At 32.5% G+C, this 24428-nt stretch overlaps 1 protein-coding gene across 10 annotated transcripts in view; it reads left to right on the top strand.

The window, feature by feature from the left end:
* Positions 1-5993: 5993 nt before the first annotated feature.
* LOC114311971 (RNA polymerase sigma factor sigA) overlaps positions 5994-24428 on the top strand; it is a 29533-nt gene continuing 11098 nt past the window's right edge. For 8 of the 10 annotated variants that reach the window (XR_014343911.1, XR_014343908.1, XR_014343907.1 and 5 more), the window contains exons 1-3: positions 5994-6455; positions 6578-6691; positions 7011-7076. Coding sequence is in view for 5 of the 10 variants with exons in the window: in XM_082893911.1 (XP_082750037.1) it covers positions 6366-6455; positions 6578-6691; positions 7011-7076 (270 nt within the window). In the remaining 5 variants the exon portion in view is untranslated. The remainder of the gene's footprint in view (positions 6456-6577; positions 6692-7010; positions 7077-24428) is intronic. The other 2 variants (XR_014343910.1, XM_082893909.1) reach the window with 1 other exon arrangement.

Here is a 24428-nt window from a genome sequence, read left to right as displayed (position 1 = left end):
AACAAAAAAAGTGAAAACAAAGAAGACAGAAAAGGTACATGGTTTACTAGTCAAGTATATAATTGTGTCATGTTGTCTACTTTATTGTCTAACATTGGCATTGGCATGTGATAGATTCACCAGCTTTGATCATTGAATCCAAATTGCTTTTTAGAAGCATTTCCTTCTGAATTGAGACGATATATTAAATACAGTAAGGATGTTGCAGCAGATGGCAATTGTAGGTTCCGAGCTATTGCTGGTTTGATGGGTTTTGGAGAAGAAGGATGGTTACAAGTGAGAAAAGATTTACTTAAAGAGTTGCATACGCATAGTGACCACTATAGGAAATTATTTGGATCACAACGGAGAATCGATGACCTTACTAACATCTTGGCATATTTTGAACCAAACCCTGGGTTGGACCAGTGGATGACGATGCCTGACATAAGTCATCTTATATCGTCTTTCTACCAAGTCGTTTTGGTTCACTTGTCTATGCAACAATGTTTGACATTCCTCCCTCTTAGGTCAATACCGACGTCTGTTGCCTCTCACAAGGAGATATGTATTGGCTTTGTCAACAATAATCATTTTGTTCAAGTATTAGTTTCTAATTTTTTTTTGTACATTCTTGTACATTATAACGACAAATTTCTTAATAATGACAACATTTTTGTACATTCTAATATTTTTTATTTTTTTTTTGTAACTCATTTTGGAGCTTGGTCATCCTATTCCACCCATAGCAACTAACTGGTGGAGGTACCATGATCCTTGTGCAGTAGGCTGGAAGGTTGCATATAGTTCCAGAGTACAACATTTCAAATCACTCATCAATCTAGACGTAGCCACAATCGAAACAATAGACCTGGATAAGGACTAGTGTCATACGAGTGAGTTAGGAAATAGAATTAGAATAGATTTAAGTTATGTAATTTTCTTTGTTAAACTAGCTTAGAATGGAAAAGAGTGAATTGGAATGGATTTAAGTTTATGTATTTTGAATGGATTTAATTCACGTTATTTTCTTTGTTCTAATGAATTGGAATGGTAAACAGTGAATTGAAATGAATGTTATTTTCTGTGTTGTACTGAATTGAAGTTGATGAAAAAAGTGAATTGGAATGGATTCAAGTTACACCGTGGTGAACAAATTTTGTTCGGACATACAGTGTTGACTGGATCACTATTGTTCGACAAAACAGTTCTGAAGAAAAATATATTTGTTCAGCTATATAGTGCTGAACGAATTGTTTTTTATTCGGTTCCGCATTGCTGAAATGAGTAGGCCAGCAATTGTGATTGGGCCAGCAAGCATTTATGTTCAGCATTACAGTACTAAAAAAATTATATATGTTCGGCATTACAGTGCTAAACAAAGACTACCTGTTTGGCATTACAGTGCTGAGTGAGTCATTTTGATTCGATTTTACAGTGCTGAACGAGGAGAATTTGTTCGACTAGTTAGTGATGAACATAAAATTCATGTTTATTCATTAGTCTAGATTTGTTTATTCAACGATGACCATAAAGCAATAAACAAACCAATATTTCAAACAAACAAACTATCAAACCAATTCAAACTATCAAACTAATTCCAAACCATCAAACCAATTCAAACCATCAAACCAATTCCAAACCATCAAAATAATTCATTGAGTGCCCAAAAAAGGTATAGTAACGTCATGTACAAGCCTAGCTCATACTTGTGTCATATACAAACCACCATCAAAATGTATGCCAAAAAATTTTCTCAGACAAACTAACATATACTAAAGTGTCATCTGACCTTTATTATACTTGTGTCTAACACCATCAAAAAGTCTAACAAATGTTTGAGACTAAGATTTCAAAATACACATTTAAAACATTTGAACCCAACAACTACTAAAGTCTAAGACGTTGCTCCACGATTCCTGCGACGAGTGTACACCAAGTTCTCTGATGGTGTATGTTCTTCAGTGGATTGTTGGCCCTCCAAGACTTGTGTTATCTTCTTCATAGCATTGCGTAACATATCTCAGGTTAGAGCTGCTTCATTGTATCCGATTTCGAGCATTGAACATGAAATGCTCAAGGCACTATCAATGCGCTGCAAACAATAAAATAAAACTTAACGATTGCCTTAAACAAAATATATACAAAAATGAAAATGGTAAAAGTTGACATACGAATTGAAGTTGACGATAATCAGCTGATGCCTCAAAGCATGGATTATACTTAGAACGATGTGTCGGGTTTTGAACTTGTACGTGTGAAATGGAAGTAAACCAGTCCAAGTAACCTGGCATACAACCCCATGGACGCAAGACTAGAACACTACGCATTGTCTCAGACAACAAGTGATTTTCCCAACTCTCCCAAATCGTATCCAAGTATTTATAGGCAATGTTGTACTATTTTGCAGTGGATCCTCTAAAGGCTCGAACCTGAGCAAGCGGATGTGAGGGAATAATTTGCACCCTACCAAATTGTCTTAGTACCCTATCTGGATGCTATGGTTCAACAATGTGCATCCATTTTAAGCATCCATTATAGTAAGCAACATCAGAAAAGGATGCTTAATATGCTTATCATGGTATGGATCCCAAATAACCTACAATAGTAAAAATTTTATATGTAAGTTATGAATTAGATTGAATAATAGCAAGTAATATGTACATACATTGACATAAGATTGAGACTTACGTCATGGGCCTCTAATCTGTCGAGGTCCTCTCGCAACCTTTGTAAAATAGACGTTGACGAACCAGATTAGGTATGAAAAATCCAATGAACAACACAAGGTTGATCTTCTTTATAGTCCAAATTGGGGTGGGGTCTAGCACCAACAAAATGCTTGTAAATCCAAGCTTCTAGCAATGTCATGTATCCCGCCATCTGTTTTATAGCATACCTTGTGGCAGTGCCCAATTGCCGTATAAAAAAGCCAATGCGGCTACACCCCAAGCATAAGAAGCAACCGATTGTAAATCCATAAGAAAAGACAAATACACTACTGAAACACGTATGCCTGTCTTGTCTGCAAATAAGGTACAACCTAACAAATATAACAAACATGCCCTAGCTGTACACTCAATGATATTATCATTGTCCGCATCAGACACTGACCCAAACCGTTGTCTCAACCATTCTACCTTGATAGACTGGCCCCGTGCTACCTTCAACGCTACATTTGCCTCATCTATTGTTACTTCCAAAGCCTCAACTAGCAGATTTGCAGCGTCAACATTTGATAAATTCTTGCAAGAGACTGGTTTACCAATCACTAGAATCCCTAAAATTACACTAACATCATCTAAGGTTGGTGACATCTTACCAAATGGTAGATGAAACGTGTTTGTCTCTGGCTGCCATCTTTCTACAAAGGCCGAAACTATAACTTTATTTACAAATTTATATGAGCAACTCACTAAAGAAATCAACCTCGAATCCATAATTAAACCATGAAATTTGGACTGTTTATTCTCTTCCAAGTTGAATGACCATTCACTAACTTTAAAACCATGATTTAAGCATTTACGTATTCCACGTTCCTGCAACATAGAATAAAAAAAAGAAAAAAAAAAGAATTAGTAAAGTTGAAACAAAATTTAAAACATTAAATTAATGTAAGACTATGATTTACATCATTATGCCAAATTTTGGCTGTTACGTGACAATGAAAACTCTTCAAAATTGAAGGGTCATATGGCCCTCCAGGAAAAGGTCCAGTAAGATCTTCATTAACTTTTTCAGTTGTATCTGCCGGTTGGTCTTCATAGTCACCCATGTCTGTTGGTTCATAACCCATATCTATTGGTTCATCACCCAAATCATCACCCATGTCACTCACATTTAATTGATTGCCCCCATCGTTTTCAACCTCAACCGTGTTTGTTAGAGCAGCACCTATGTCATTCATGTCATGTTCATTAACTCCACTACCTTGATCCTTAGTCTTACGAGTGCGTCGAGTCTTTTAGTCACTTTTTGAGAAAGTACAACATTATGTCTCCTAGACGCTGTTGGGCGATCTCGAGCAGTTTCCACCCACCAAGTACAATTAGATGTTAGTCAATGACAATGTAAGCAAATATATCAAATGTCAATTACCCTTAATAATATAGTTAGTCCTTCCTATGTATCGAAATTGCATGTCATCTAGGGACATTATATATAACTTATAAGCCATTGAAGCCTATTTTAAATAGGTGTGTCGTGACCAATTCAAATAGGAAACAACAAACTAAGATAGTTTCTTACCAAACACAAAATGAATAAACGATAAAAAGAAACTACTAAAAATAAGATATTTGAGTTGGACCAAAATTTGAGAATTGTAATGCATTAGAAGCATGCCAAGAGCAAGGCCATCAAAAAAAAAATCCTAAATAAAATTATAGACAAAAACAAAACTTTCCAAAAATATGCAAAAATTTGAGAACCTAAACAATGGAATTTGGTATTAAAAACAAAAAAGGCTTAGTACATAGCAAAAGCCGTGTGTTTTGCTTCTTAGGACATTTCGGATTGATTATAAATACTTCAAGAAAATTCAACATTGGCCCAAAGCCTATAGTTGCAATATAATCACATGCATCTCCAAGTTGATATAATGTGCTAAAATTAGCACTGTTTTCAAACTGCCCACCTACCTCTTGTTAGGTTTATGATGTGTATTGTGCTAATTAGAGTTAGTTTATGTGGAAGACAAATAGTACAAGTGTTGTGTGATAATGTGGCCATAACTTGATGTATGAAAATACATGGAAAAGAAGCTAAAAATGTAAATTAAATAATCTGGCTAGTTGTTGCCCTGTTTGCCTCCTCTTTCCCCCCCCCCCCCCTCCCCTTTTTTTTTGTGCAGAAAATTCAGATATAAGTTTTATACTATATGTGCGACACAGACATAAAAGGGACAAAACCAATGGCAATGACAATGCCTTACAGCAACAGAAAAGGGACAATTTTATACTATATGTGCAGTACAGACATAAAAACCTCACACTTAAAAAAGCAACTGGTCCCAACACTCCAAGACAAAGGATCAGCCAAACAAATTTTGTTTTCTTTATGCACAAAGAAAACACAATCAAAATACCTAACACTCCAAGACAAAGGATCAGCCAAACATATTTTCTACAAGACAAAGGGTTCTAATATATATATATATATATATATATATTTAATTTTATTTCTAGTTGGTATGTAAACTTCTATTACATTATAATATCGACAATGCTAGGTAGCTCAAATTTTTGTGGCTCAAATGGCTCAAATCTGTCAAAACGACGTCGTTTTGACAGATTTTGTGTGTAAAACGACGTCGTTTTGACAGATTTGAGCCATTTGAGCCACAAAAATTTGAGCTACCAAATATTTTCCTTATAATATTCAAGCCATCCATTAGATTATAATATTCAAACCTCTATTCTCAAAAAAAATTGAATTTTATGTGGAATCGGGCCATCCATTACATTATAATATTCTCTCACAATTAGGGTTTTGTGTGGTTGTGGTTTTGGTTGGTAAAGGGTTTTTTGTTTGTGTGGTGATGATTAATTGAAGAGAAAAGAGAAGTAAATTATACCTTTGATGGTAGATGAAAAAGTTTACAGCACTTGTAAGAAAAAGAAGTAAATCGTACCTTTGTGTGGTTATGATTCAAAAGTGTTGAATTTTCAAAAAATTGCAGCAGCACTTGATTCTAAAGTGTTGAAGCACTTGCAAGAAAAAAAAAAAAAAAAAGGGTAAAGTAATGTCCCAAGCACTTCAGCAGCAAAATGGATTTAATCGGTGTGAAAAAGATGAATACAATAGATCGACGGTCAGGAAAAGAGAGGTATGAAAAATTAAGTAGGTGTGTGTTTGATTATAAAAATATTATAAATATAGATTGATTTGATAATAAGTAAAGTGTCAAAAAAAATATTATTAAAATTTAAGATTTAGGGTTAGGATCCAAATAATATATAGGTGACCCAAAAAAATTTAATAAGTATTAATAACAGAGCTCTTAATTAAGTGATGTGCCCTGTGACCTGCTGTATAAATAGACCCCCACAACTCTCAGCAATTTCTGTGTCTCTGTCTGTGGCTCCAAACATTAAAAGCGCACGCTGGCCGAGATGTTTAACCGCTAAGAACACGGCCACGGCGAGTGCGAACAACGAAATTTTCTCGGAAAGAAAATTAGGTTTGTAAGTTCATTCCATTCACTTGCCAATTCTATTTCAGATCTGTTGTTGATTCTCAAGCCAAATCTCGAACTCGTCTCTAGCGATACAATCTATATGTGTTCGTTAGAGACGTTCCGATTACAGCAAGAGAAGATCAGAAAACGACGACAACTTTGATTTCTATTTTCAATCGATTGAAACGATTCTAGGGTTTTTTATTTTATGGCCGACGCGCTCTCTGTGATTCCTCCCGCCGTTCTCCGAAACCTCTCCGACAAACTCTACGAGAAGCGGAAGAATGCTGCTCTAGAAGTACTCGTTTTGCACTCACTAGAATTTTCTATCTCTTTTGTGTCTCAATTTTTGAGTTGATCATCGTTCTAAGGTTTTTGGTGGTTTGATTTTGGGTGAATGAATGTTTGATGATTGTGCAGATTGAAGGAATCGTGAAGCAGCTAGCGGCGGCGGGAGAGCATGATAAGACTACGGCCGTGATAAATTTGTTGGCCAATGAGTTCACGTACTCGGCACAGGTGAATCACCGGAAAGTAAGTAGCCAGGTTTGAAAACTAGGGTTTTACTATATATATATATAGTGGTGTTCTATGGTTTTGGGGAAACACTATGGTAGCCACCCCTGAAAGGATGTGTAGCATATGCAAGATACTTTCTGAGTCCTATCTTAAAAAATATGTCATAACCAAAAAACTTATGAGTTATAACTAAAATAATGTCACAATGAATAACTTTTAACACAAAAATGGCATATCTAAGGGTGTATATGGTACATGCCTTTCAAGGGTGTGTATATTTGAATTTCCATGGCTTTGGTATTTATTTTGAATCTTGATTTCTATTTATTTTAAGGGAGGATTGATTGGACTGGCTACAGCCACTGTTGCTTTGACTGGTGAACCTGCTCAGCATCTTGAGGTATGGGAGGTTTGGAAAATATACAAAGTTGTTTATGTACATGTTGTTTTTTTCAGAAGAACAGCTTATACCCTCCAATTTGTTAATGCTTAAGTTTTAGAATTTTAGTATATGTCTTGAATAATAGGCCAAGTGAAAAATCCCTTTTGATTCTTTCAACTTGAATTTATTTATCGGGGATTGATCTTATTTTGTTTTGGTGAGGCCTATTCATAGCTTTTCTGCGGCTGAGAAAGTAACCAGGAACTTTTTAGAACTTTTCCTATTAATTATGTTGACAAATTAGGATCCCCATTTACTTGAAGCCTCAACACTTTACTGAAAAAATGGAAAGGTACAACAATGCAAAATATAGATACATTTGACACTAGGAACTTTCATAAATAAAATGCTTTCAGCAATCTTAGGTGCTAAGCATCAAGTTTAAAGGCTATGTTGTCTTCTTTTAGTTCACATGAAGTTTAATCTATTCTAGGTTGAATGCTTGTCATACCAAGTTGCATTAATTGCCTCTTGTTGGAGAAGTTGTCTGTTTGAATTTTGCAACTGAAGGTTTGATAAAGATTGTCATATTATCATGATAATCTTTACATCATTAAATTTAAAGTGATCTCCCTTATGTCCTTGATCTTGTAGAGTAGTGTTACCTAAAGTTTTTAGAGGTGAATGCATAACTTGAGGTGTTTTACCACTCATGAGGTGAGGCGTAAGTTTTAAGGCATCGAGGTGTAGGAGTTTCAAATTTTAAATGATAATATTTAGTAAATAAATTAAATATTTTAAAATAGTAAAAATTAAATATGAGGCTGTAAATACTTTTTTCCTTAACGCGTTGAATATTTCAGTGCAAAGAATGAAGCTTGCCTTCTTTGAAAGGGAAATTGATATTCTTAACTTCAGTAATTGGGCCTCTCACTTGAACATTAACTTTGTGTTTTTTCTTGATTGGTCATTTACTTAATTTTTTCTATAGAACATAGTTGCAAGAAGGATTCTTTCTTATTTTTTGTTTTTTATATTTAAACCATCTTCTAGACTAAGTTTAATAAGAGCCTAAGGCAGCCTCTTCATATGCATATACGACTCATATGCTTATGCACAAGGTGCACCTACAGCGCGTGCCTTAGACTGTCATGCGCAAGCTTTTAGGGAGTATAGCCTAAAATCAAAGCCTTGATGCGTTTTTACCTTAGCCTCAGGGCGAGGCGAGTATCGAGGTGAGTCTCAGTGAAGTTTTTTTAAATTTTGGTGTTACCAAAGCCGATATATGATCATGAGGTAGACGAAGGTAACAATTATGTCGTATATGTGAGTATGGGGCCCTTTTTTGTTATTCTAAATTCTTGGACGGGCTCAAAAGTTGCTAGGAAAGATTTTGACCTCAAATTGAAGTAATCCACTAGCAATTCAAAATTAGAAAATAAATAATATTTTATTTGCAAGGAGAAAGAGATAGAATTGAATAAGGGTGAAGAAATAAGAGTATGGGGCCCTTTTTTGTTATTCTAAAACTTTAAAACCATTCATCTAGGATTACCTGACTTTGTTGTTGATTTATAGAAGCTCCACTAACGCAACTTGAACCAGTCAACCTTGGTGATCTTCTGCGTCTTCCTTCATTTTAAAATTTCATCCTCGAAATTGATTTATGGTACTGTTCTTTTTGTTTCCGTTGCGCACTCTAATATAATTATTTCCTACTATTCTTTTTGGGTCTAGACCATGATCTTCGCCTTACATCTCAAACTTCCTTCTTTAATTTTTCTTTCTTAATCTTTGGTTGGATCTTTGCTTTCAATTTCAAATCTTTCACAATGTTTGATTCCTTTGTCCTAATTACAATTTTACGAGCTAGTATACTTTTGTTAAATCAAAATTTACTATTTTGACAATCTTCTTATACCAAATGATTGTTGAAACTAATTCATACTTTCATCATCAACCTTCCCTCCTTTTAGTTGTTGATGTCATTCTTAAATAATCCACATTATCGTTTCTAATTGAGCAAATCGATATTCAAATTCTTATATGTACATAACTCTTTTCAATTATCAAATGACAATAAAACTATTATTAAATTAGTCTTGAGGCTAAACTTCTGTTTTGTATTTAGTCAATTGAGATTTCCACATTTCAAAGAGGGTGTGATACGAGTGTAATTCTACCAAAGTGGTGTTTAACTCTTATCTTACACAAACATGTCCACAAAAGTACATGAGATAATCAGACTTAATATACTTGACAAAACATAAACAAAAGCAAAAGCCTCAATTATCATTTTGCGTCTGATAATCGTTCATATACGAAAAATACCATGTCTTCCTTTTTGAGAGGTCAAAATGTTGACAATGTGGTCTTAATAAATTAAATTGTTCTCATTCTAACATTAAATAGGCTTAGTTTCATTGGTTTAAATCTTAGTCATATAGTACCAATTCTAGCAATTTCGGGTCACGTTTCAAATGGCCAAGTAAATGGATCCTGAATTTATAAGACAAATACAAATGAAGACATATATATTCAATTTCTAACTTAAGACTTCTTGCATGTTCTTAACATGTTCCCATTGATCTCTTCATTAAGTACTAACCATTGATCTCTTTATTAAGTACTAACCTTTAAAGTGATTGAATAACTTGAGATATCCTTAAGTCTTTGGACAATTCTTCACTTGATGCTCTATTTCTCCCTATCTAAAACATGCTCCAGTAAGCCAATGACACGACCCCCTATGAGGCTTGAAACACGTTGAACATATTGGGGCAGACCTACTCTTTCTACCACCTTACTTAGAATTACTTGCCTCTCTTACCACAAAATTCTTAGACATACTCTGTGGTTCCTTCCTTGTCATCATGCCTAACTTCCTCTTTTGATCTTGCAATTTATCATAGCATTGCTGCATAGCTTCCATTACCCCCCCCCCCCCCCCCCCAAGCACTTCTTCTATTTTGTCCAATAGTTCTGCCAAAGATTCAACTTCTTTTCCATTTTTACATTTCACTATCCTTCCTAAAGACACAATACAAGGGTTAATGATATTTAGGCTAATATAGACTAACATAGAATATAACATAAAACACATAACATATACAATTAAACATGACATACAATCATACAAGGACATTGGTAGGGTAACCTATTGAGGAAATATCATTTTGCCCCCAAACTTTCACACATTTTTCAATTTTACCCCCAGACGTCGATTAATATCAATTTTACACCCGAACTTTCGAAATTTTGATCAATTTGGCCTCTACCGTCACATTTTGTCTACAATTGGATGAAATGTTCTAACGTGGCACCAAAATTCATTTTGAATTTTATTTCCCCCCCCCCCAAAAACTATACCTTAAAAATCATGTTAACCCACAAATATAAAAAAATTAAATTTAAATATTTAATAAATATTTTTTTATCTCAATAATGAAAAAATTAAATTTTAAATAACATATCATTTGTAAGGAAAATAATAAAAAATATAAAAATTCTCATGTAGAATTATCTTGAGACTATGAAGTATGAATAATTCGACGAACATATTGTACCCGTACGGGGTACTTACCGACGTATGGTATTTCAGCATACGTACTAGGTACACAAAACATGTATTCAAATTTATCCTTCTTAATTTTTGGTGTACCTAGACATATCTAGTATATATCCAAGTCGTGCCATACTTTAGTCGAAACAATATTTTCTTCTACTACAAAGATAAAATTCTATTTACTGGACTTCTTTTTCAATTTTAGTTTTTTGCTTAGCATAGTTTTAAAATTAAGTGATGGTTTGTAAGTTATTTAATATAATGATATTTAAGTTTGATTTATCTTGTACTTGTACTTTTGACATTAAATGTCAATTGTATGTTGGATTTAACAAATTAAACCATTTAATCAATTTTTATATTATTCCAAATTAGAAACAAATATTTTCTTTACAAATGTATTAAGTTATACCATTACCTTCTTTTTATTATTATTATTATTATTATTATTATAAATTTTACCATGTCAATGTACCCGTATCGTACCAATACCAGTACTCATACTTGTACCTGTGCTTCATAGGTTTGAAATTATCTCGAGTCGATCCTGGATAAACTTATTTCAAAAAATCTTATTTTATTCCTAAGATTACTATTGAGTCCTGTCAAATTAAAGGGAAAATAATCAATGAATCGTATTTTATTCCTAAGATTACTATTGAGTCTTATCAAAGGGAATAAAATAAGATTTATTGATTATTTTCCCTTTAAAATTTATTGATTATTTTCTCTTCATAGGTCTGAAATTATCTTGAGTCAATCCAAGCGTGTTGTTGTTAGTATCTCACCAAGCGATCCAAGTGTCTCTACTTTAAAGTGAATCACCTTGCACCTTCACGCTTTTACTTTGGTGTGTATTTTTCTATAGATTTTAAAAATTTTGATGGCTAATTTTTGTATCAAATACGTCTGATATATACACAATACATGATAGAGTTTGCATGTAGGTAGGATCCATAGGGATCTCTATCTTTCAGTTGTGGGGATAAATTAAAATATGTAGATTTTATTTTGAATTTGCAGGATACAATTTATCCAATTTTTTATTTAATTATTTTTTAAATAGATAATATAGAACTTCCACTAATTGCAATAGTGTCCATCAACACGTTACAATTAAACTCCTAAAAGTAGAGATTTACAAGTGAGACCTTTTTTCACGATTGGTCACAAACTTCCTTCCACCAAACTATATTCCACATGAGCTACTAGGTATGGACAAATTTATCGCAATCAAAAAACCCTAGCTTATGTAGGCAAATTCCAAATTTTCCCTTCTTCTAATTGGACCCCAAAAGTAATTTTCAAAAATAGTACTTTTGTAATTACACGTGTATAAAAATATTTTTATGAGAAAATTATCAGCCGGTTTTCTTTTGGTCCAACGTTAATAGAAAGAATTACTTGAATATACTGTCACACTTTGAGAATCGTGGATTCCATGTTAAGCACCTATATAAAACCAATTACCACTCACATTACCCAACATGTCGGTGTATAGCCTTTGATTCGGTGTCATCAATTAACAATATCAAAGTTAAATGAATAGTTAATTAATTTATACAAGCTTCTGAGGTCAAAGGAAAATAAGTGCATTGTAATAAAATTACCTTTTAATTTTAAACTGACAGTGATCATTCTATAGGTGTTCTCAAAACATGTACTTATTGCATAGCACCTATCTATTTGCCTAAGGTCACTACCGCAACTGATGAAATAAATGATTCTATCATAGAGCAACAAATCAGGTGTAGGCCATAGTAATGCGACGCCCAATCAACACCCATAGCCTATAACATTAATTGGTCAACAAGGCACCGAAAAATTGTTACTCCCAACTTTAGGTTCATTAACCATTAGTATGTTTTTTTGTAATGTTATCCAAAGGACTTTATGTTTATATTATATGTAACATTAAATATAACATTACCCAGAATAGTAATATACAAAATTATATATATTTTTGTGGCATACTAAATATTTTAAATTCAGTAATTTTTATAAAAAGATCTATAGCACCATCATCTTCACTTTGTGTCATAATATAAATTATGACACTCAGCAAATTTAAAATACACATAAAAGATGCATTTTGGAGGTGAATGTTTACTTGTATCACATCACTACATCAAATAACATATCTAAATATTAATACAAAAATAAAATAAAAACTCTATGAAAAAAATATAAGTCAAATTTTAACACAAGTAGATTTAGAGACCTTATGATAGCTATAAGCTTGAGAAATCCTTATCCTAATATACCGGTCTTTTGCACTTCATTTTTGAGGTTGAGGAAAACCTCTTTTTTTTTTTCACAGAGACATCACAGAATGTCATTTTATTCACTCGTTTTCTCAAGAATATTTCCAGAGGTTGTCCAACCTTTTCTACAGCCACAAAAAATTGAAAATCATTTTGCACTCTGGACACTGGTACTATTGGAGAAGCAATGTTAGGGCGCGGCCAAATATTGGGATTCATAAGCATCTCATAGAAACTTATCAGCATCATCTAGTTTTTCAAAAGCTCTTACACTAACACACTCATGTCCACCTTGACTTTGAATGAAATCATTTAACGTTGGATGCATTGTTGTTCTTCCTTATCTAACGTTAAATGATTTCATTCAAATTCAAGGTAGACATGAGTGTGTTAGTGTAAGGGCTTTTGAAAGACTAGATGATGCTGATAATTTCTATGAGATGCTTATGAACCCCAATATTTGGCTGCACCCTAATATTGTTTCTCCAATAGTACCAATGTTTATAGGGCAAAATGATTTTCAATTTTTTGTGGCTGTAAAAAAGGTTGGACAGCCTCTGGAAATATTCTTGAGAAAACAAGTGAATAAAATGACATTTGTGATTTCTTAAAATAATGCTGTGAAAAAAAGAAGAGTTTTTCCTCCACTCAAAAATGGAGTGCAAAAGACCGGTATAGCAGGATAAAGATTTCTCAGGCATATAGAGCTATCATAAGGTCTTTAAATTTACTTGTGTTAAAATTTGGTTTATATTTGTTTCATAAAGTTTCTATTTTGTTTTGTATTAATATTTAGATATGTTATTTGGTGCAGAGATGTAATATAAGTAAACATTCACCGCCAAAATGCACCTTTTATGTGTATTTTAAATTTGCAGTGTCATGATTTATATTATGACACAAAGTGAAGATGATTGTGCTATAGATCCTTTTATAAAAATTACTAAATTTAAAATACTTGGTAAGTTACGAAAATATATATAAAATTTCTTTTACATATTTTTATCAATATGTATATATATAAACATTAATATTTTTCTTGTAATAGATAATGCTCCAAATGGCGAGGAGTGGCTAGCATTACTGAATTTGATAAAGGATATCAATGATAATGCTAAACTACAAAATTTCGAAGGATTGGAAATGGGGAAATTAACATTAAACTTTCAAAATTGGGGCGTGAGATGTTAATTTCTCCATTTCTAAGCCTTCGAAATTTTGTAGTTGAGTATTATCATTGATATCCCCTATCAAATTCAGTAGTGCTAGCCACTCCTCGCCATTTGTAGCATGATCTATTACAAGAAATATATTAATGTTTATATATATACATATTGATAAAAATATGTAAAAGAAGTTTTATATATATTTTCATAACTTACCAAGTATTTTAAATTCAGTAATTTTTATAAAAGTATCTATAGCACCATCATCTTCACTTTGTCATAATATAAATCATGACACTCTACAAATTTAAAATACACACAAAAGGTGCATTTTGGAGGTGAATGTTTACTTGTATTACATCACTGCACCAAATAACATATCTAAATATTAATACAAAAATAAAATTGAAACTTTATGAAAAAAATACAAGTTAAATTTTATCAGAAATAGATTTAGAGACCTTATGATAGCTATAAGCTTGAGAAATTCTTATCCTAATATACCGGTCTTTTGCACTCCATTTTTTAGGTTGAGGAAAGCCTCTTCTTTTTTTCACAGCGTTGTATTTTAAGACATCACAGAATGTCGTTTTATTCACTTGTTTTCTCAATAATATTTCCAGAGGTTGTCCACATTTTTCTGCAGCCACAAAAAATTGGAAATCATTTTGCACTCTGAACACTGGTACTATTGGAGAAGCAATGTAGGGGTGCAGCCAAATATTGGGATTCATAAGCATCTCATAGAAATTATCAGCATCATCTAGTCTTTCAAAAGCCCTTACACTAATACACTCATGTCTACCTTGACTTTGAATGAAATCATTTAAGGTTGGATACATTGTTGTTGTTCCTTATCCAACGTTAAATGATTTCATTCAAAGTCAAGGTGGACATGAGTGTGTTAGTGTAAGGGCTTTTGAAAGACTAGATGATGCTGATAATTTGTATGAGATGCTTATGAACCCCTATATTTGGCCGCATCCTAATATTGCTTCTCCAATAGTACCAGTGTTTAGAGTGCAAAATGATTTTCAATTTTTTGTGGCTGTAGAAAAGGTTGGACAGCTTCGGGAAATATTATTGAGAAAACAAGTGAATAAAATGACATTCTGTGATTTCTTAAAATAATGCTGTGAAAAAAAGAAGTGGTTTTCCTCAACCTCGAAAATGGAGTGCAAAAGACTGGTATAGCAGGATAAAAATTTCTCAAACTTATAGAGAGCTATCATAAGGTCTCTAAATCTACTTGTGTTAAAATTTCGATTATATTTTTTTTCATATAGTTTCTATTTTATTTTTGTATTAATATTTAGATATGTTATTTGGTGCAGGGATGTAATGCAAGTAAACATTCACCTCCAAAATGTACCTTTTATGTGTGTTTTAAATTTACAGAGTGTCATGATTTATATTATGACACAAAGTGAAGATGATGGTACTATAGATCCTTTTATAAAATTTACCGAATTAAAAATATTGGGTAAGTTACAAAAATATATATAAATTTTTTTTTTACATATTTTTACCAATATATATGTATATATAAACATTAATATTTTTTTTGTAATAGATCATATGCTCCTAGTGGCGAGGATTGGCTAGCACTACTGAATTTGATAAGGGATATCAGTAAAAATGCTCAACCACAAAATTTCGAAGGCTTGAAAATGGGGAAATTAACATCAAACCTTCAAAATTGGGACGTGAGATGTTAATTTCCCCATTTCCAAGCCTTTGAAATTTTGTAGTTGAGCATTATCAAATTTTGTAGTTGAGCATTATCATTGATATCCCTTATCAAATTTAGAAGTGCTAGCCACTCCTCGCCATTTGTAGCATGATCTATTACAAGAAAAATATCAATGTTTATATGTACATATTGATAAAAATATGTAAAAGAAATTTTATATACATTTTCATAACTTACCAAGTATTTTAAATTCAGTAATTTTTATAAAAGGATCTATAACACCACCATCTTCACTTTGTGTCATAATATAAATTATGACACTCTGCAAATTTAAAATATACATAAAAGGTGCATTTTGGACGTAATTGTTTACTTGCATTACATCATTGTACCAAATAGCATATCTAAATATTAATACAAAAATAAAATAGTAACTTTATGAAAAAAAATATAAGTCAAATTTTAACACAAGTAGTTTTAGAGACCTTATGATAGCTATAAGCTTGAGAAATCCTTATCTTAATATATTGGTCTTTCGCACTCCATTTTGGAGGTTGAGGAAAACCTCTTCTTTTTTTCACAGCATTGTATTTTAAGACATCACAGAATGTCGTTTTATTCACTTGTTTTCTGAAAAATATTTTTCAGAGGTTGTCCTACTTTTTCTACGGCTACAAAAAATTTGGAAATCATTTTGCATTCTGAACACTGGTACTATTGGAGAAGCAATGTTAGGTTGTGGCCAAATATTGGGATTCATATGCATCTCATAGAAATTATTAGCATTATCTAGTCTTTCAAAAGCCCTTACACTAACACACTCATGTCCACCTTGACTTTGAATGAAATCATTTGACGTTAAATAATTTCATTCAAAGTCAAGGTGGATATGAGTGTGTTAGTGTAAGGGCTTTTGAAAGACTAGATGATGCTGATAATTTGTATGAGATGCTTATGAACCCCAATATTTGGCCACACCCTAATATTGCTTCTCCAATAGTAATGGTGTTTATAGTGCAAAATGATTTTCAGTTTGTTGTGGTTGTAGAAAAGGTTGGACGGCTTCGGGAAATATTATTGAGAAATCGAGTGAATAAAATGACATTTTGTGATTTCTTAAAATAATGCTGTTAAAAAAAAGGGGTTTTCCTCAACCTAAAAAATGGAGTGCAAAAGACCGGTATAAGGTCTCTAAATCTACTTGTGTTAAAATTTGGCATATATTTTTTTCCATTAAGTTTCTATTTTATTTTTGTACTAATATTTAGATATGTTATTTGGCGCAAGGATGTAATACAAGTAAACATTCGCCTCCAAAATGCATCTTTTATGTGTATTTTAAATTTGTAGAGTGTCGTGATTTATATTATGACATAAAGTGAAGATGATGGTGTTATAGATCCTTCTATAAAAATTACTGAATTTAAAATACTTGGTAAGTTATGAAAATATATATAAAACTTTTTTTTCATATTTGTATCAGTATGTATATATATAAACAATAATATTTTTTTTGTAATAGATCATGCTTCAAATGGCGAGTGGCTATCACTACTGAATTTCATAAGGGATATCAATGGTAAAGCTCAACTACAAAATTTCAAAGGCTTGGAAATAGGGAAAAAATTGGGACGTGAGATGTTGATTTTCCCATTTCCAAGCCTTCGAAATTTTGTAGTTGAGCATTATAATTGATATTCCTTATCAAATTTAGTAATGCTAGCTACTCCTCGCCATTTGTTGCATGATCTATTATAAGAAAAATATTAATGTTTATATATATACATATTGATAAAAATATGTAAAAGAAGTTTTATATATATTTTCATAACTTACCAAGTATTTTAAATTCAGTAATTTTTCTAAAGGGATCTATAGCACCATCATCTTCACTTTGTGTCATAATATAAATCATGACACTCTGCAAATTTAAAATACACATAAAAGGTGCATTTTGGAGGTGAATGTTTACTTGTATTACATCACTGCACCAAATAAAATATCTAAATGTTAATACAAAAATAAAATTGAAATTTTATGAAAAAAATATAAGTCAAATTTTATCAAAAATAGATTTAGAGACCTTATGATAGCTATAAACTTGAGAAATCCTTATCCTAATATATCGGTCTTTTGCACTCCATTTTTGAGGTTGAGGAAAGTCTCTTCTTTTTTTCACAACGTTGTATTTTAAGACGTCACAGAATGTCGTTTTATTCACTAAGAATATTTGCAGAGGTTGTCCACATTTTTCTACAGCCACAAAAAATTGGAAAACATTTTGCACTCTGAACACTGGTACTATTGGAGAAGCAATATTAGGGTGCGGCCAAATATTGGGATTCATATGCATCTCATAGAAATTATCAGCATTATCTAGTCTTTCAAAAGCCCTTACACTAACACACTCATGCCCACCTTGACTTTGAATGAAATTATTTGACTGATTAAATTGCTTGGCATTTTATTTTGGATTTGTATATTATTATTCTAGTAATGTTATTTTTAATGTTACATATAATATAAACATAAGGTCCCTTGGATAACATTGCAGAAAAACATATTAATGGTTAATGAACCAAAAGTTGGGAGTTACGATTTTTTGGTGCCTTGTTGACCCAATTAATGTTATAAGCTATGGGTGTTGATTGGGCGTCGTATTATTATGGTTTACACTTGATTTGCTTCTATATGATAAAATGATTACTTCATCATTTGAGGTAGTGACCTTAGGCAAATAGGTAGAGTGCTATGCAATAAGAACATGTTTTGAGAACACTTATAGAATGATCACTGTCAGTTTAAAAGGTAGTTTTATTATGATGCACTTATTTTCCTTTGACCTGAGAGGTTTGTATAAATTAATTAACTATTCATTTGAGTTTGATATTGTTAATCGATGACACCGAATCAAAGGCTATACACCGACATGTTGGATAATATGAGTGGTAATTAATTTATATAGATGCTTAACATGAAATCCACCATTCTCAATGTGAGAAAGTATATTCAAGTAATTCTTCCTATTAACTTTGGACCAAAAGAAAACTGGCTTGTAATTTTTTCATAAAAATATTTTTATCCATGTATAATTGCAAAAGTACTATTTTTGAAAAATGCTTTTGGGGTCCAATTAGAGGAAGGGAAAATTTAGGCTCTACTTGGAAGAGCTTTGGAATTGCAATTCCAACTCTTGGTTTGCACGTGGTGTTTGGTTGTAGTCGGGCAGGAAAATTTGGCTGACCCAGTCGTACCCTTTGACGTCTGGCCGGTTGACCGGAACAGTGTACGATTTTTTTTTTTTTTTTGCACCTGTTATTTTTATATTTTAAATAAAAAAAATTTCAAATTTTTAATTTTTTTTTTTTAATGAGCTTTGAATAGGATTTTGGATCGTGTGTTTGGTTTTGAGTTGTAAGTTTTTGAATTAAATATCATATGTCACATCATTCATTTCAAACTCAATTCAAAACTCTTTCCAAAACTCAACCAAACAAATTTTCCACACTCAAATCATAATTCCAAAACTTACAAACTCAAATTACAACTATATTCTCAATTCATATTTAGAAACTCTATCAAACGCTACTCTTAGAATTCCTCTACATGAGCTAGGGTTTTTTGATAGTGATGAATTTGTCCATACCTAGTACTCGTGGAATATAGTTTGGTGGAAGGAAGTTTGTGACCAATTGTGAGAAAGGGCCTCACTTGTAATTCTCTACTTTTTGGGGTTTAATTGTAATGTGTTGATAGACACTATTGCAATTAGTGGAAGTTCTATGAGATTATTTCATTTTTACCCCTATACTTTGTCACGATTTTCAATGACCCCCCAGACTATTATTTTCACGCGTATCCCCATACTATTTAAATTACTATCAATTTTGCCCTTGTTAGATTTCAATCAGAAAATGTCAAAAAAATTACATTTTAGCCCCAAATTTCAAAATAAAGATGCATACCTACCATTTCCTACCAGCAAACCACCACTTCAAGTCCTTCTATCTCCTTCGTCATAACTCCGTTTCGTTCTTCCTTTTTTTGCATGCTATCGGAGCTCTGAAAGTTGATAAAAAAAGACTTTTCTTCTAGTTTTCGACTTTTTTTCGAGCCATCTTTCAAACTTCATATTTTTGTCGATTCTTGACGATTCTACTTCATTCTTTCGCCATTCTCTTCACCTCACTTCCTACTTCGCCCGACACTACCTCGCTTTCTTACTTCTTCGTGTAATGGGCGATTTTGGTATGCCGAAAGTTGTTTGAAAATTAATTTCAAAAATTCCGAAACATTCATCCTTTGTTTCTTTCTCCTCCATCTTCCTCATTCTTCTTTTTCTTCTTCACTTATAACATGATGTAGAGCATGGTTCTAGGGGGTAACCGATCACCCAAACCACCAACTTCATCAACTTCTCTAACATCAACACCCGAACCACCAACTTCACCAACACCACCACCCTAAACAAAACACACCAAACATGACCTTCAACGTACAACCCACCGAAGACTTGTCATCCCAAAGATTTGTCGCAAATGAGGACCTAGTTTTTGTTGTGATTATATTGTATGAAATTGGTATTATTGATTTAAAAGTGATGTTGTAATTGAAAGTCATGTATTTATATTCAAGCTTTGAGAAAATTATTTTCTCTCTCATCTCTATATATATGTTTTTTTTTTTTTTTTTTTACTATATATATATATATTTCTAATTTTAAATGGTGATTGGCTTGTTCATATATTTATTGACAATAGAGATAGTGATAAATTTTCAGTTGAAATTAGAAAAAATATGACATGTTCCATAGATTTAACCCACACGGGTGGGTCAGTGATTAATTGCGTTGAATATGGTTTTCTAATAATAGATAATTTCTTGAGGTCTCTTGGTCCAGTTTCATGAGGTGCAACAGATTCGCACTTAATCAGTGGTTGTATAAGATTTGGAGAACGTTTGGTATGTTGAAAATTGGAATGGAATGCCAATGCCTATTTTAGTTTTGTATTATCTTCTCATCACCACCCCGAACCACCTTCACTACCACCATGAGCATCACCATCACCACCACCTTTCAAACACCAAACCCACCTCTTTTACAAGCAGATTCCATTACTACTACCTTCAAACTCCATGACCACCATCATCGCAAGCGCCGTCGCCATTGCTAGACTACCACCACCACCATTACCACCTAGAACCGAATTTCACATCATTTTATAAGTGAAGAAGAAGAAGAAGAATGAGGAAGATGGAGAAGAAAGAAACAAAAGATGAATGTTTTGAAATTTTCGAAATTAGTTTTCGGACAACTTTCGGCATACCGAAACCGCCCATTACACGAAGAAGTGAGAAAGCGAGGTAATATAGGGCGAAGTAGCAAGTGAGGTGAGGAGAATGACGAAAGAATAAAGTAGAATCGTTAAGAATTGAGAAAGATATGAAGTCCGAAAGATGGCTTGAAGAAAAGTCGAAAATGAGAAGAAAAGTCATTTTTTTAATAAACTTTCGGAGCTCCGATAGCATGCAAAAAGAGGAAGAACGAGACGTGTGATACGTGATATGAAAACTAGACTGTGAGTTGAATCCAACGACGTAAAAATGAGGCGAAAAGGAGTTTTGAGGAAGGAGATAGAAGGGTTTAAAGTGGTGGTTGGTGGTGGTGGTTTGTTGGTAGGAAATGGTGAGTTTGCATCTTTAATTTGAAATTTGGGGCTAAAATGTAATTTTTTTAACGTTTTTCATTTCAAATCTGACGGCAGGGGCAAAATTGATAGTAATTTAAATAGTATGGGGGTGCGCATGAAAATAAGAGTAGTCTGGGGGAGTCATTTAAAATCGTGTAAAAGTATAGGGGTAAAAATGAAATAATCTCAAGTTTTATATTATCTATTTAAAAGATAATTAAGGCCTTGTTTGGGGAGTGGCTATTTTAGCCAAAAAGCCAACTAAAATTTGTCACATCACCTCTCCACTTTTCATAAAAAGCCAAAAAGTTACTAAAATAGCCTGTTCGCAAACGAGGCTTAAATGAAAAATTGGATAAGTTGTATCTTGCAAATTCAAAATAAAATATATATTTTATTTTATCCCCACAACTGAAAGATAGAGATCCCTATGGACCCAACCTACATGCAAACGCTATCATGAATTATGTATATATCAGATGTATTTGATAGAAAAATTAGCCATCAGAATTTTTAAAGTCTGTAGAAAAATACAAAAGTAAAAGCAAGAGGGGGCAATGTGAATCACTTTAAAGGCAAGACGCTTGAATCACTTGGTGAGATACTAACAACAACACGCTTGGATTGAAGTATTTTCGATTGTGTAAATAGGTGGTGTTTCTTTGAAAGATTATTTTTTCAAATAAAATTTTTTCGCAAACTTTCTTTGGTATCAGAGCCACACTACTTTGATTACATGAGTCTATATTTTTGTTTTTCATTGTAATGAAAATATTAAATATTCGATATTGTCTTGAGTGATTGCCGATTATATAATTTGTGAATATATAATTTATTTTTTTCCTTGTATTAATCGTTCATTAAAAATATAAATGAATAAAAATGAAAGGGGGCCGAAATAGTAAGCAACAAGAAGAAGAAAAAAAAGGACTGAAAAAAAAATCGGTTTGTTGTAGACATGATTACAGGTTCAAATTAGAACTTTATGATGGGCCGAAAAAAAAAGGGGCGGTTGGTTTCTGTAAGACACTGCAGCGATTATTTTTTGTTTTTTTGTTTTTGTTAGTTTATTGATAACATAAAAATTAGTTTGCTAATTTATGGGAATAAATTAGTTATAAATGTTATTGGTATCCCATTTTAATGATTAAGTGTTAAATAGGATTATTTTATGAAAATAAAATCTATGGCTAAAAATTCTAATTAATTGAGATTTAATTGATCCCAAAAGAGTTGGTTGGGTTTTAATTAATTAGTTTGTTTTATTTATTTCGATATATGTTCATTTAATTAGTTGGTTGGGTTTTGATATATGTTCATTTATTTCAAAAGAAATTTTTGTACATGTAGGATTGGTTTCCCAATGCTCACTATGAATGTTTTAAATATAAGTGTTATATTTGTGGGGTTATAAATTGTTTATGATTGTTTGAATGATAATTCTAGTGAGCATTACCATAGTAGATTAAAAACCCCGCATCCTACGGATTTATATACAATGCAATACTTATATTCTTGGGACACATGTTTACCAAACTATGTGGATTGGAAGAGAAATTTAACAATTGTCCTCATTGCTGAAAAATTGAACCATGTTCTAACCACTGATTCACCTGCGCTCCCTAGAGCGGATGCCACTGATTGTGAGGACCCAAACCTTTTTTTTTTTAAATAGTCGGTGCAAAATTTAAAATTTTAGTTTTGAGTGTTCAGACCATGATTTGAGAAAATAGAAAATAGTAAATAAAAAATAAAAATAAAAAAATAAAAAGAAAAGATGTTACAGTCAGGGAATTTTGGGGGGAAGGAGAAAGCAAAGAGAGGGTGGAATAAGCATGATGTTTTCGGTGGTGGGAGATTTATGATTTTTACTTCCCTCTATCTTATCTCCTCATGATGTATCTATAGTGTGTATAGTATATTTTCCTGTATACTCTTTACACCTTTTGAACCCCACTCCAACACCTCCTTTTTATTTTATCATTCACTCCCCCTCAATCTCTAAAGAGTGTACAAGAAAATATACTATACACACTATAGATACATCATGAGGAGATAAGATAGAGGGAAGTTACAGGAAAATGACTCCACTATTTCATACCTTGCGCTATAACAAATATGGGCTCAGCCTTGCTTGCAATTGAGCTTGGTTTTATGGGACCAAATTATTCAATATCAACCGCTTGTGCTACCTCCAATTATTGCTTCTATGCTGCTGCCAATCACATTTGTCGAGGTGAATTGCATTGATTTTGTTGTCTATCTGAGTTCATTTGTGGAAATACATGAATAGTGTATTTTAATGTTTTCTTTAAGAAATATAGTTGAACATATAATTACAAAGCAATGTACAACTACTACATTTCTAAACCTTGTAGAAGTTGATTATTGTCCTACCGTGTATAAAATGAATTGTTTTGTGTTTCCAAAAATAGATCTTCTGCTTTTGAATTTGTGGTATCAACATATTCCATCTCGTTTATCTTTATGATATCAAGTTTTCATATTTATGCTTCATAATTTGTGGTATCAACATATTCCATCTCGTTTATCTTTATGATATCAAGTTTTCATATTTATGCTTCATAGTATGACAATAATTTATAATCACAAGTCAGATTGCACACAGCCTTGATTCTACTGAGAGGTTTGCGCTCTATAAGCTTCCAGGATCATTGGACTAAGGATGACTCTTTAAATATAACTATATGACGCAGAGGGTTCTTTAAGTTAAAGTTTAATAAGCAAGGTGCTTAAGCACATGCCTTTGCATACAGGTTTATGAAAGCATTGTGGTTTTTGATCGTTTGTGGATCCATTCATGTCACATACTTTGGAACAAAGTAGTTGAGTTTGTGAGCTCCCCTATTAATTTTAAGTAATATGTCCCTGATGTTGTAGCAAGCTTTGTTTGTTGGTTTTGACTATATATTGGCACATTAAAAATAATTTGAGATAACTGTTAAAGTTTGTAAGCCTAGATCCTTATCTC

The sequence above is a fragment of the Camellia sinensis genome, chromosome 11 (assembly GCF_055761805.1).
Source record: "Camellia sinensis isolate YWXY chromosome 11, ASM5576180v1, whole genome shotgun sequence".
Lineage (NCBI taxonomy): Eukaryota > Viridiplantae > Streptophyta > Magnoliopsida > Ericales > Theaceae > Camellia > Camellia sinensis.
Note: the sequence above shows the minus strand (reverse complement) of the source record. Positions and strands in the feature narration are given on the sequence as shown.